We start from the raw sequence: 14683 nt of genomic DNA, 5'->3' as shown, positions 1-14683 counted from the left end.
ATTTATGTTTTGCAGCCTGAGGCAGGGCGGGCCAGGGTCCATGCTCGGGCAGGACACCATCCCCAGCCTGGCATCAAGGTCATGCCCATGCAAGCCTTGCTGATGGGGCTGTACCTGATTTAGTGACCCCTGCCAGACCTGATCTGCAATTGCACTGTGCATCCAAGTCATACGAGTATCCCATCCCTTCGGCTGGGCTGTTGGCTGGTCCAAGACCTCAAAGATCAGAGGAGGTTTCCATACATACCTGATCTGTATTGCAGACCACATGGTTGTGCTTGGTCTAAACCATTGCATTGGTGGTGGTTTCTTCCATGAGCGGAGGCAGTTTACAGCCCCTCTGTGCACCCAACGCTGTGCTCACAACAGCAGCGGTGGTCCCTCCTTTGGAAAGAGCCCACACATGAAATTGTCCCTGAAACATGTGGTGGCACGTTGTGTCCAGTAAGAGTTGTAAACCTGTACATTATCTACCTACCTATCTATTAGGTTCAGATGCATTACATTTATTAACACATTGAATGTCCTTGTCACGATCCTGGCCGGTTATGATATTCGTGATATTGTGTGTAATAACACGGTAAAAGGTATATTTGCAGACTAATCCAGTGTCAGTGGAAATAGCATTGCTGAGAGGATTGGCTTCCTAATTCTCTTTTACTGCTCTGGGAACACAGACATAATACTCACTGCAGAAACTGCATTCTGAGGTAACAGTAAATTTATACATTCAAAACATCAGTAAAAAAGAGAAAATTAAAAGTTAAGCCCTAGACAGGAATGTTACCCGTCTTGCATTGTTTGACAAGCATGGTTTATTATATAAGTTTTATATTTGAACCAGACAAAAGAATATTAGGAAGTTCTAGGTATGTATAGCCTCACAAAGTTAATATTGCTTTTGGACTCGTTCCTGGGCATGATCTAATCTCCATTTAAGTCAATGAGGATATTTTCATTCACTTCAATAGGAGCTGGGTTTGCATTTTAATATGCATTAAAGCCTACAAAATTTGTGCAATAAAATAAAAATGGGAGGCCACACTTTGCACAATGGGGGGGCTTAAATGAAGCCACTGAAATAGCATTTAATCACCAAAGTAAGGAGCCTGATTTTCAAAGCTGCCGGCTGTGAGCAGTGGGGGGGATGAGCGATAGGTCTCCTTCATGCTCCGGTTGAGTTTGTGGTTGATGTGATACCACCGCCCGTATTCAGAACTGGCACTGGTGATTCATGGCTCGAGAAGACTTAAAAAAGGGGTGAATATAATGTATGGTTTATTCTGATTCCCACTGGCTTTGGTGGCCCCAGCGTGCTGAATCGGTCTGGCATCGGTGCTTGAGTTCACGTCTTCGTTACGCTGAAATGGTTTAGTCCTGTGGGTTACAGTTACGGTTTACTTTTAATGGAAATAACAAAATAAATATCTCCTAAAAGAGGTATGCTCTCTACTTTTATACACACAGAGCCATTCTATGCGAAGGACCTAAATAAAAAAATATATGGCTTAGGCGTAATGTTAGCTTTCTTGAAATCATAAATTTTCTTCCTTAATTGGGTGTGAAATTCCTGTCTACAAATCATGCCATTTTGCTTGATTTTATGTTCGTTGGTTTGATGAATAATGGGCTTGCAGTATTTTTAAACTTTTCCTGCCTACGATAGCTCTCTGCTAAATGTCCTTCAAAAACCACGTCTTTGCTCAGTGCAAGGAATCCAGATCAGCTCTGACATTTACGTTTACACTCACAAATCTTTCCAGGGCCCCCCTGTGCAACGATGTGTGGGGGCAGGATCCGGCCAGAGCTCAGGGGCAGGAGTGTGGGTAGGTGGATGTGAAGCCTTCGTCTGGTGCAGCTGGATGAGGTGTGTAAGCTCTTTCGTCCCATTCCATATTTTAGACAGACAAATTTTGAAAACAACTTCATTATTCAACTGTTTTCTTCTGAAGCTGCGTTTATTATTTTTTTTCCCAGCAAGTCGATGCAAGCGAGACCTTTGGCTGACGGCTCAGTGACAAGCAAGGTGTTGTGTTTACTGCCACGAGACTCGTCGAGTCTTTGATGAGGGTCATGAATAATTAGTAGCATTTCGGAATCAGTGATTTATTTTTTTTTCTTTTCTTCCTTTGAGGGATGAAACAGAGCCCTGAGTACTTTGCTGTCGGTAGGCATTCCCGAGTGCCTCATTGCTGTCGTTTTAATTTGGGGACAAACTAGCTTCTACTTTGTAGCTGGTTTGCACTGAGTCCCTTAGTTTTGAAGCTGGAGGAGGGAGAGGCAGACTCCGGGCTCTGGAAATGCGTTTCTGTAGCACTTTGCGTGGCAGAAGCTGGAGTGGCCCTTGCACGTATTGAGGGTCAGTTTGCACGTGCCCTGGGGGCTGGGGTCAGGAAGGTGCATCCATCACCCTTAATCCTTCAGTCATCTTAAAGATTATGTGTTTTTATAGCTACTTTAAGCACTAAACCTTGCATTTGCACTAGCGAGGAGCTGGATTTGGGTGGGAAGGGGCATGCTGCGCTCTGGCAGCTGGGAACATCTGGGGGTGTGCTGTCATAGCGTCACCTCCATCCTGCGCTGCACCTTGTGCTGATGATGCGTTCTGCCTTTGCTGCCTCCCACTCCTCCTGCCCTCCTGTGTGCCCACTCCTGAGTCAGGCTCTGGGAATAAGCAGGCCGTTCATTTTACCTGGCCTTTGCTGATTGCCCAGTCTGAGATGTAGATTTGTGCAATTAGCTCCTATTCCTGAAAAGGGATGAGAAGAACAAACAACATCTTGTCTTTGAGGCTCTTCTCAATTGAACAACTGAGCTGATGGTATTAAGCAGGATGCCCCGTAGGAAAACCACTACAGTATTTCGAAAAAGTGATAATTAAGGGATTTTCTGTTGTACTTCTGTGTGATAGAAGTTTTTGGAAGAGTAACAGATACTTCCAAGTCAGTCCTCTTTCTGTCTGTGCAGGAACCTCCCCGCATCTTGTTCATCATCTGCTGAAACTGTGAGAGTATGACTACTTACACTGGCAACTTTTATAACACAGGCTACTGACTCACTCAGCAAAATCACATGCTACATTATTTTTTGCATCTAGACCAATAATTTGGGTAGGAGAATAGCTTGTATTGTCTTGTCCCAATACCAAGATGCCAAATAATGGGAGATTCTGGCCCATCCCTGGCAAGCAGTTGCTCCTGCCAGATATCCTCCACATTGAGTGTTTGCAGTCTCCGTTTTCTGCCATCCACTCCCAGCCATCAGACCTCAATTTGCTTTTCTCAGCTAGATGAAAGAGCCTCGTTACTCTCGTCTGTCTTTTCCTTGCCCGTCTTCTTATGGACCACCAAGTTGTCTTTTAATCTTGCCTTGAAAAAAACTAACCAGAATTGAACTCCTTTCAATGTTAGTGCTATTGAGAGTATTCATGAAGGATGATCTGACTTTTAGGAGGAACGTATGTGTGAAGCAGATATCCATGGCGATGGGCACCTATGTAAACACCCGGGCTGACAGCTCCAGTAAACACTTTCTTGCAGCGCTGTGGCAAGTCCATTCATCACACGACCTATACACAAAGTACTGTCAAACGTGTAAGGTAAACTAACAGGGGGCAAAAAAGAGGCGAGGAAAGAAATAATGCTCTTCTCTAATACCTTTTTGTTTTAAAAGCCTCTTGGGTTTCTCATGACTATAGTAAGTACATAACTTTCAGATAATTTTTGGGTGGACAACGTCATTTGAAGTGGTCTGCTGACAGATGTGCAGCGAATCACTGGAAGAAGAAGGAGGGAAATCCAGTTTGCTGATTCTTTGTCCACTTTAATAGCCACTAGCATCTCCTTTTTTTTTTTTTTTTTTTGCCTTTGCCCATCATAATGCAGCATCTCACTGTGTGCCACTTGCAGGAGCCATATAGAAAACATTATCCCATTATTTTCCCAGGAAAAGAAGAAAACAAGCCTTTAAGAGAAACAAGCACATAACCTTTGCATTGCTGGCGCATTGCCGAGCCCAAGGGCTGCACTTAATTTACATATAAATGTGCCCAGGATTTTAATCAGAGATTAATGCACTCTGTTGTTATTTTTTCACTTACAGTGTTTGTAATGCACGTGGTACTTGGCGAATCGCATAGGGTAAATGTACCTGGAGGAATGCAGTGGCAAGCATATCGGTGGCACTGCTTTTTGGATTGATGGCTGCCTTTATTTCTGAGGCTGCCCCGGGCCGGAGGAAGTGCTGGCTTCCGTCCTTCAGGGAGACTGCAAAATCTGGCCGAGGGCAACACGAAGAGCTGGCTTACAGACTGCTCGGTTGGATTTCAGCCGCCTCATGTAGAAATGCAGTAATGCCTCCATGGCGAAGCATCCCAGTGGATGGGAACATCTGTTTTTTCTGTCCTGTTAAGAAATGAATCTGCAAAATCTTGGAAATTTTCGGGGTTTAATCACATTGAAATTCTCAGGATCTCTGCTGGTGTTTCTTCTTGATTTGTTTAGCTCAGGCGTTGTTACCTTGTTCGTGTTTCTCTGCTAATTAGCAGGCAGCTGCGAAGAGTGCACCACAGAAGCTGTCCAAGAAAAGCCTTAGAGCTGCTCCCAAGGGCCTCTCTCCCCCTCTGCTCTTCTGCCCCTGAAAACAGAGTTCTGTCTTTCTTTAGTATCTGTTAATATCTATAAGCTTTGAAGTAAGTGAGGGGTTTTCTGAATTTGTTTTGGTTTTATCCAGGGATATTCTCAGTCTTTCCCATACTTTGACTGAGCTAAAATGAGTGAGAACCTACCTATGGACTGCCCCAGGGAATATTCTGTGGCTCCTGATCCCGGCTCTATATCAGCCTTGTTGCGTTCATGCCATAGTGATGAAGAAGCAGTGCTGCTAATCAAGTGCCATCATTAGTCTTACACCACATTTGAAGATGAACTTTGACATCTGTCTGGAAGGTGTCACCCATACCTACATGGAGAGATTGGTTCAATATTCGGGCAGCGTGTGTATTCTTGTGGGTACTAACTTTAGACCCATATCTGGGCAGACAGCAAGGAGGCACTTTGGGCAGGACATTCAACAATGTGGTAGAATGTATTCCTGGGGCAACAGGAGGGTTTCCATGTGGATAACCTGAAAGAGAACAAAGACCTTATTATTTATCAAACTGCTGTGTGGTGGTGACAGGTGAAATGATAAGACATATTGAGGAAAAGGAATTAATTCATATCTCGGACCTTTTAATAAATCAAAAGTATAAAGAAGAACCAGTGTAGCAGACCCGTTGGCAGTTGCTAACACTTGTTCAATGATCCTTTCCTTTTGCAACACAGAAATGGAAAGTAACTGTTGCCAGGAGTCATAAAGTGAAGGAATGACTCAGAAGATAGATTTATTATCAGCTCAATATCGGTGAAATTCAGCTTCATAAACAGAGGTTAATCTGCTAAAACCTGCGCTCTCACTGGGGGAAAACCCTACTTATTTCAAATTTTGTTTAAAGATCTAAAATAATTCTTCGTGTCTTCTGAATAAATCAACATGTCTAGGAATACTAATGTTCATCTTTTTTGCCTCATCCTTGCCCATGTGGATTTTATTTTATTTATTTATTTCCATGGGGTGTCATTTATTATGAGCTCTTCTCATCCTTACGAAGTAATTTCTCTTCTGGACTTCTAGGCATTTTCATCACAGTTCACTACATATTTCACCCATGTTTGTACAGAAGGTCATTACATAGCACAGGCTGCTGCCGACAAGAATATTTAGAATACACTCTGCCTTCATCTTCCAGTGCTGCGATGTTCACTTTTGTTGGGTGAATAATATATCTGAGCAAGAAGGACACGGATCTGACGCTACTAGAAAAAGACTTGGAATTGGTACATGGCTGGAATTGGTACTACTCTTTCCCCCTTCCTCTCTATATAGAATAACAGAATCATGGAACAGTTTGAGTTGGAATGGACCTTAAATTTAGATCTTCTAGTTCCACCCCCCCTGCCATGGGCAGGGACACCCTCCACTAGCCCAGGTTGCCCAAAGCCCCATCCAACCTGGCCTTCAACACTTCCAGGGATGGGGCCTCCACAACCTCTCTGGGCAACCTGTTCCAGTGCCTCACCACCCTCACAGGGAAGAATTTTTTCCTTATACGTAATCTAAATTTCCCCTCTTTCAGTTTGAAGCCATTATTCCTTGTCCTATCACTACATGCCCTTGTAAAAGTCCCTTTGTTGATCAAATGAAAGGAAAATACTTGTCAGTTCAAACTAGCATTAAAAAATATAATAAAAAATTGCAAACTTGAAAAAAAAAATTAGAATTTTTTGTTTTTTAAAAGTGTCCTATAAGACAAGTGCAAGTACGTCAGGCATCTCTGCAACTGTGTGGTGGGTTCTGGGTTCTGTGCTGCCTCCTGTCCAGAGCAGAGCTGGGTCGGGGAACCACAGCCTGACTCCCCGGGGACAGGCAGCATCCCTTCTCACTCGATGGGCTTATGCCAGGGGTGGTAATCCCTTAGGACAGAAGTTGCATCATTCGCCTCTTGCTACTACCCCTCGGAAAAGCAATTTATTAAGTTTGTCAGTAAACTTCAGCATAGAATGTGTTCTGCTGTGAAATGTCTGGGGAAGTTTGCACCAGGGCTGTTCATATTGTTAGATATCAGAAGCTCTATCAGGCCATGAAACCTATTCCTTCTGCTGATGTCTCAGGTCATTTTCATGGCTGCTCTTCAAGAAATGGAATAGACTTGCCAGATAACTTTTAGACCAAAGGTCTTGTCTGAATCCAGTGTCATAAAGGGATTAAATTGCTGGTATAATCTAAAAAGCCAGATTTGATGCATAACTTGTAAGACTGAGGCTGAGGAATAATGCATATGATTTACTCTGGACTTTACGTACCCCGTTAAGAAGGATTGCCAGTAGGACTGGAGAGGAAGATCCCTTCTTGGCAGCCCATGCTCTGCAGAGTGGCTGAGCACAGAGCCTGCACCTTCTTTAGTAATGCCCAAAGTCTGCCCGAAACACCTCTCTGCCTATTCCAGTGTCTTTAAAGCTTTTCTAAGACTTCAGGCTATCATAGAAACTTTCAGTGCAGTCTGTTACTTAAAAAACCCCCAAAGCCAAAAAGCCACGCACATCCCTTGTTAGTGCTGATCTTACAGCACCTCTTTCCTCAATGACTAACTGATAATGTGGCTCTAAGAAGCACATCTGAGACTAAATTCAGGTTTCTTGTGTTCCTATCTTGCCCTGCAACTTCTCCTCCAGTTTCCATCTACTAATGACATGACTTGATGGTCTGCAAACTCCTTTTTAGTATTTCTCAAGCTTAGGATCCACTGTATTAATGTGTTTCCAAGATTTAACAATGCTGTATTAGGAGAGGAAAATGTTCTTGGTATATGTGTTGCAAAAGTGGTGGGAAAGTGCGTTTGCTTATTTTGATGCTGGTGTGGTTGTGTGTGGCACTGGTTTATTTGGTCCTCTGTGCATTCGTGGTCAGTGCTCAAGTCAGTGAAGGTTTGGACTATGCTGATATGTGCAGGTCTTATAGTGCTAGGAAGTGTTTCGGGTTTAAGGGCCCTATATCTGTTTTTACAAAAGTTGTTACGGTTTTGGTGTTCATGTCAGGAGGGGAATGGATTTCTAAATCACTTTAGGCAGAAATGAGGTGGGTGGAAGTCCTGCATAGCAGGAATCCTGCGGGCATGGGGGTGGTGGTTGGATGGAGTGGTGTGGGTGCTGTGCCTCTCTACAGCTCTGTTATACACAAACACAGTTTCTCTTGTGGTTTCTTAGGACCAAGTAGGAAACCAGCTGATGTTTTACCAGTAGGTAAAGTGGCCAAACCCTTCCTTCCTTCCTCCGTTGTGAAAGAGGATATACTGGTTGTCTACGAGCTTCTACTATGTGAGCTTTTGATTGCTCCAGGAATCCAGGATTTTGGCATTGTGCAATGAGTGATCCTGTTATTAAATTTACCATCTATTTTCTGAACTTGAATGGATTTATTTTAAAGTGCCACCTAGGTTTTCTCCTTTAGCAAGGGTACTGGCAGGAGCTTGAAAAGAGAAGCCACTTTCTCTCGTGCAATTCATTGTCAATGATGATATCCCGCTCTACCAAGTTTTATACAAGTTTGCATCACCAGCAGAAAATGATGGTGTTTCCTCTGTTACTCTGCCAGCTGCAGTCCCAGCAAAGAATTGGCTATGACATTAGGACACTTATGAAGAGCCATCTTTTTACCTCCCCCATGAATTTCTTGGGACAAAGGATTGAGATTTTGAGCAGGGTTCAGGAAGCAATGCCCGAGTTCAAGTTTCTGTTTTCATTTTATGCACAACTTTAATTTTTCTAAAGTTGGAGCATTTGTTTTTATATATATATACACACACACACACACACATTTCTGTACTACAGCCAAACCAAAACAGATGTGACATTTCATTGATCCTATTCCTGAGATCCTCTGCTTGCTGTTTTTCTGCAGGAGTTATCTACACAGCAGATATTCTTGACCGAGAGACAACCAAATCCTACTGGTTGACAGTGTATGCGACTGATCATGGTGTCGTCCCACTCTACACTACCATCGAAGTCTACATTGAAGTGGAGGATGTGAATGACAATGCCCCTCTCACTTCTGAACCGATCTATTACCCAGCCGTCATGGAAAACTCCCCAAAGGATGTATCTGTCATTCAGATCCAAGCCCAGGACCCTGACTCCAGCACTAATGAAAAACTGACTTACCGGATTACAAGCGGAAATCCCCAGAACTTCTTTGTAATCAATCCCAAAACAGGTAACAAAATTCTGCTGCCTTGGGGTGGTGGGAGAATGCAAGTTAAGTATTTATCAGCTTGCTCCCCTTCAGGATCCACTGGCATTGCATTGCTTTCCAAATCTCTATTTTCTGGTTAGTTATGTGTATAAAACATCTTGTGTGTGTCTAAAGCATCATCTTTTGCATCTGTACACGAGCACACTGGCAGATGATGTGCTGCAGATGTGCTGCTGCAGCGATCGCTCTTCTGTAGGTCACCAAATAGCTTCTGGCTGTTGCCTCTTCCCTGTGTCTGTAGGGATGAGACTTTGCTACGCTGAGTCTGCAGAGCAATGCTAGGAAGCACATTCAAGCCGTTGCAGTTTACAGAGCGAAGTTTTGACCTTCGTAAGCTGGTGTAGCACCGTTGAAATGTGGCACGATGGTTGTCCAGCACCTGTAATTAGGCTTCACATTACAGTAGCTGGATGTAATTCTACAGCTTGTTTTACACAAAAAGACAGTTTAGATGACATAAAAGTCCCGCTGGCCTTCAAAAAAGAAATTAAAATCTATGTGTTTGCATTGATTTGTATCAGCTGGGGATGTAGCCTGTGGGTGCAGCGTTGCAGCTATGGTGGTTGTTTTAAGTGAAAGTGCTGTTGTTGGCTGGCGGTGGAGCATTGCGCCCGCTGCAGAGCTGGCCTGCACATCTCTCTGCCCTCGGTGCCTTTGCTGAACCAGCCCTCCTGGGTCCCTGGTGGATGAAAAAGTCGCCCCAGGAGATGCAGCCTGGGGTCATGGATGCTCTGCTGGGTGCCTACGTGGTCTTGGTAACAAGTGGTCCTCACTCTGCCATGTACCCAGCCATTCCTCGCTCATCTGGCTGGCAGGCACCCTCCAGCATGGGCTGGAGCTGGAGAGTTGGGGGTGTCTTTCACAGCCATAGGCTGTTCTTTATCAAAATAGTTCAGAGGATTCACACAGCTCTCATGCTGGTTGTAATGCTCCTGGTTTTGTTCTGGGGTTTTGATTTTTTGGGGTTTTTTTAAAGTTTATTTATGTCTGCTGCAGCTAGAAAACCAGAAGGGATAGACCTTAGAGGGAACATTTTTAATTTGTTGTAGAAAAATGATTCAAAGGTTTTGAACATTTGGCTGGGCAATCCTATCGCAATGTGTGGCATAAGAAAGGGTCAGGATCTTTTCAGGCAGAAGCCCAGGTGAAGAACCACGGAGCATGTATAATCGCTGTGTTCAATCTGCCGAGCCCTAAGGCACATATCTCACTTGTTTTTTTACACTTGGAATGGCTGAAGATGGCTCTTCCATCTGCATCCCTTCTCCCCCTCCCCACCCCATAAATCCCATCTTGGCAAAGTGGCAGAGTTAGGACTCCGCAGTGTTTAATGCTTGTGCTTCCCTCCCGTCAGCTCCTCCTGCAGAGCAACCTGCTCGGCACAGCTCCGCTGATCCGCACGGCGCCCGGGGTGAGCCCATGACGAGGACCGGAGCCGGGCACGCTGCAGCCCCGCAGCACCCTGGCCGGGTAGCACACCCTGTCGGGTGGCTTTTCGTCGGGCTGGAGCAGCAGGCAGGGATACTTTTCCCTAACAAGGAGATCTTCATTCTCACAGTTAACACTGAAGATGGTTCATCTTCATTTTGCACTGTGGAAATTGCTGTCTGAGAACTTAAAGGCTTCAAGATGAGTAATGTTGCTACTTGGGCAACTCCTGAGGGGCTCCCATTGCGCTGGGTGAGCATCCTGGCTGGTGGCTGGCTGTGATTTGTTATGGAGGGGATAAACCCTCCCCTTCTATCCACCTCGGTGCCACACGCAGAGCAGTGAGAGGTGGGCAAGGCGGCCTCTTTTAGTTTGTTTTTGCCTTTGAAAATGCTGGGGCTGATGGAGTGTGTGTGCATGGAGGTGCCTTGTCCCAAAAAGGAGGTTTGTCATTTTGAACACAAGGATTTCGTGCTCCCTTGGGAGATATTGATGTGCAGTGAGCTCTGCCTGCCTGGCCTTGACTTTGGGAGCCTTTCTCCCGATGGGATGCTGATGTCTGAGGAATAAAAGCATAATGGATTTTCCTAGGGAGTGCCCCAGGGGTCTCTGGCCAGGCTCCTTTCAGCCGTCTCCCTGCAGTGCACTAGTTTGTCTAAAAGACAGCAATTTACACTCCAGTTGTTTTATACGGATGGCTTCTGCGCGCACAGAAGAGGTTCATAGCATGCCGGCCCTGTGTGCTCGCTGGGACTCAGCGCAGCAGTAACTCACGTTGTGCTTTGCACAGCAGCCCTACATGCGATTTAACACGAACCCAAATATGCAGCGATTGCCGCATACGTGGGTTGAGCAAGCGTGCTTCTGCTGTCGGGGGAGAGCAGTTGTGTGTGAGAAAGGGGATCTTTTATTTTCTGTGTCTCTTTGGAAGTTTAAACAGTGCCAACAAACTGACATCTCGCTCCTGTGACTAATCAGGTGCTGAGAGGCAACACGAAGGCAGCATCCCACGTTTTTTACATCCTTTCCTATGAAGTGGCAGAAGTTGGCCATGACTAGAGACAGGGAGTTGGCTGGAGCATACGAATGCTCTTGGGATACTAAGAAGTTTCTCCAATGCTCGACTGATTGGGCTTTGCTAATGTGCTCAAGGTTAAACCTCTTACTGGATTTACAGACAGAAATGAGTATCCCCTAATCCCAGATTATTCAGAGGGTCAGGAAAACAGGTGGGAAAGAGAAGTTTGGCTTCCTCCACTGTGAAGAAGCATGGATCATGGTTTACAGATCACTTCCTTAGATCACCTGTCTATATTGGAACAAGAAATCTTCCACTATTGCTGGAGAATAAGGCATGACTAGCCTTGGCCTCCTGTGCCCTCTTTCTTTAGGACTGAGTGCTTTGTACCGACAAAGTTGGGTTTGTTACAAAGTGTAGAGAGTGCACAGGGCACGTCATAAAAGATGCGTAGATGTGGCGCTTAGGGGTATGGTTTAGTGGTGGACTTGGCAGTGCTAGGTTAGTGGTTGGACTTGATGATCTTAAGGGTCTTTCCCAACGTAAACAATTCTATGATTCTATAGCTTATGGCATGTGTCTGGTGGGAGTGTGGGTGGTGTTGCAGACATTTCTCCCTTGATTCCAGAAAATGCGGTCATAGAATCATAGAATCATAGAATCATAGAATCATAGAATTGTTTTGGTTGGAAAAGACTTTATCTGCAGCCTGGGCAAGGTGAGTAATCTTGTCTTCTTTTTGGATGGTCCTTGCCATCACAAAGAGGAATGCCCCAAGTGTTGCTGCACCACGCTCATGGCATGTCCCTCTCTGCCTTTGCACAGTCTTGTGCTCCTCAGTGATCGTTGGAGGTCAGCAATGACTGTGTTTGCCTTCCTCTGGAGCTCCCTTTCAGCCTCTCTGTAGCTCATGCAAGTTATGCAGATTTCTGGAGGCACATGTACCACTGGGTGTGTTGCCATCTGATCAAGGCACCAAGCAGGGATGAGGGACTCCACATTTTGTTCCCGGTTCTAATACAGGACACTAACTGCAGCCAAATTTTACAATCTTAATTCAATAATATTAATGTATTATCTGAATAGTGGAAGGAATGATACCCCTTGTGTGCCATGGCTGTAGGTACAAGAAACCTTTTAGTACACAACCTGTCACTTCCTACATTTTTATAGACTGGCACAGCTCTGGGCGGCTATTTTAGGTACATACGTCACATGCATTTGGATCTGTTTGAAGGCAGTCTTCAGACCTTTCAGGATTATCATCTGCAATTTCCTGTACAGATTGTGGAGAGAGGAAGAGTTGCTTCTGCAGGAGCCAAAGGCTGCTGAAAAGCTGCTGAGAGCAAGACTTTGGCACCAAAGCCACCCTGGGCAACCCATGTTCTCTCCGGGGGTGGCTCTGCTGCGGGAGTGCGAGTGCACGTGGGTGGCAGGGGCTCTCTCCTGTGGGCTTGGGGTTTGTATGGGTGCTCCAGGGCAGGAGGATGGGAACATGATTGCAACTGGGTGGGTCTTGCCAACGCAGCGTGGGCAACCTCCCATGAAGGTCTTTGTTTTCTAACATACAGCCGAACGTCAGCCTGCACCTCAACATGCACTTTTATCTCGTGAGTTGATATTTGTAGGTATAAGCACTAAGTGAATAAAGTAGCACATGTGCAAAACCATAAATCATCCATGCTTGAGAATAAGGCAGACTTGTTCTGCAAATTGGTGGAGACAGCTGCCTAAGTTTAGCAGGTCCAAGAAAACAAATCTGGATTTTTCTTTGTAGTGGGCAAGAGGTATTGCAAGGCACGGTTTTGTGAAGGGCATAGGTAACACGTTTTTCAAATAGCTGAAGTGACTCTCCAGGTTACATGAGCACAGGGAAGGGCATCCTCCACACGTTGGTTTCCCATCCGTATCATGCACCCAGCAGCGATGGAAGCATTCCCGGTGCTCGGCACCTCCAGCAGCCACGGGTCAGCCTAAACCCTGGTGTGGCTGCCGGGGGAGCCAGGCGTTCCCTCTTAGCCTGGCTTCTATGCTGAGGAGGGCTCAGGCTTGCTTTGGCAGAGCTTGGGGGCATGGGGCTCCTTGGTGGGTGGCGTGAGATGGGGCTGAGAAGGAAGAGGAGGAGGAGGGCAGAGCTGCTGGTGGAGTGCCTGGGCTGGCCGGCTCCCAGCCGAGCCCATGGGATTGCCACAGCTGCCCTGAGCTGAGTACGTTATTTTGGGGTGAGAGGTATGTGGAAGAAGGTAAATAAAACAAACAGATGATGGAGTTAATAAGAAAACATTGATTGATTAGGGCTGTAAATTCTTATTTTTATTTCATGTATATGGCTGTTAATTTCACAGCACAGCACAGGGGTAATTTACTGCATTGATTTATTACTTTTCTGTGCTCTGAAGAAAACAATGAATTTTAATTCAAACCATTACATTATTTTGTTTAGTGTTGCACATCTGTTGGACAAACCCAATAAGCTTCTCTTCAGTCTTATGTAGATTAGATTAAGAGATATTTTAACTGACATGCCAACAGACCAAATTTCATTCTCTTGCACACCGATGTTAATTAATTTACTCTAAAATTATGCTGGTGTGTCTGATAAATTTGGTTACACCTTGCTTAGTCTCTTGCTGGCACTGTTTAAACAGAGGCAGACCCCTGGCACTCCCACAATAGCATTTGCTGCAGTATTTAAGGCAGGATGCACCAGTTGGTGCAGAAATAGTATATGTAGGTCAGTACATCTTTCCAGAGCAGTGATTCTGCTTCTGGAAGTTGTCTCTGAACTGTCACATCTGCACCTAGATTTGGAAGGAGGCTGGATATTTTCATGCTGAAGTAGTATTAATATTTATATAAGCTAATATGGGGTTAGTGAATGTCAGAATTTAATTGATATGAATGCTACTCTTCTCGGTAGGCTGGGCTTTGCTTTCTTTTGCACTCACTGCCAGCACAGGATCCTGCTGGGGCTGAAAGCCACATTTGCCCTACCATACTAAAACAGTGCTTCACCCTCCTGCCATGCATCTTGATTTTTATGGATGCTTTTGTTTGGTTTGTCCCAAGAAATCCCCACACATGTTCTTTGCTCTCACAGACTGAGCCGAATCCAGCTCTCTGCTGCTGCACTGTGTCCTGAAGGTTGCCAGCAGTATAGCTGCCATCTTCTCAGTACTACAGTGCCTCTTCTCAGCCCAGAAATAAAGCTATGCCGGAGAGGAGAGAGAAGGAATAGTGGTTTATAATTCAGGAGAGCACTCTTGGGATTCCACAATAAATTCTTGTTCTCCAAGGCTCATGTTTGTCATGTGTTTTTTTCCAGCAGAGGAACAAAGACTGTTAAATACTCCAGAATTTTTCAGTTCTGCTGAGATTTTATGGTAG

General features: G+C 45.1%; 1 protein-coding gene across 1 annotated transcript in view; it reads left to right on the top strand.

The window, feature by feature from the left end:
• The window catches only part of FAT3 (FAT atypical cadherin 3), a 353905-nt gene that overhangs the window by 114456 nt on the left and 224766 nt on the right, over positions 1-14683 (top strand). Inside the window, 1 exon segment of the mRNA XM_075742391.1 lies at positions 8497-8811. Coding sequence (XP_075598506.1) covers positions 8497-8811 — 315 coding nt within the window.

This window comes from Balearica regulorum, chromosome 1, assembly GCF_011004875.1.
Source record: "Balearica regulorum gibbericeps isolate bBalReg1 chromosome 1, bBalReg1.pri, whole genome shotgun sequence".
NCBI lineage: Eukaryota > Metazoa > Chordata > Aves > Gruiformes > Gruidae > Balearica > Balearica regulorum.
Note: the sequence above shows the minus strand (reverse complement) of the source record. Positions and strands in the feature narration are given on the sequence as shown.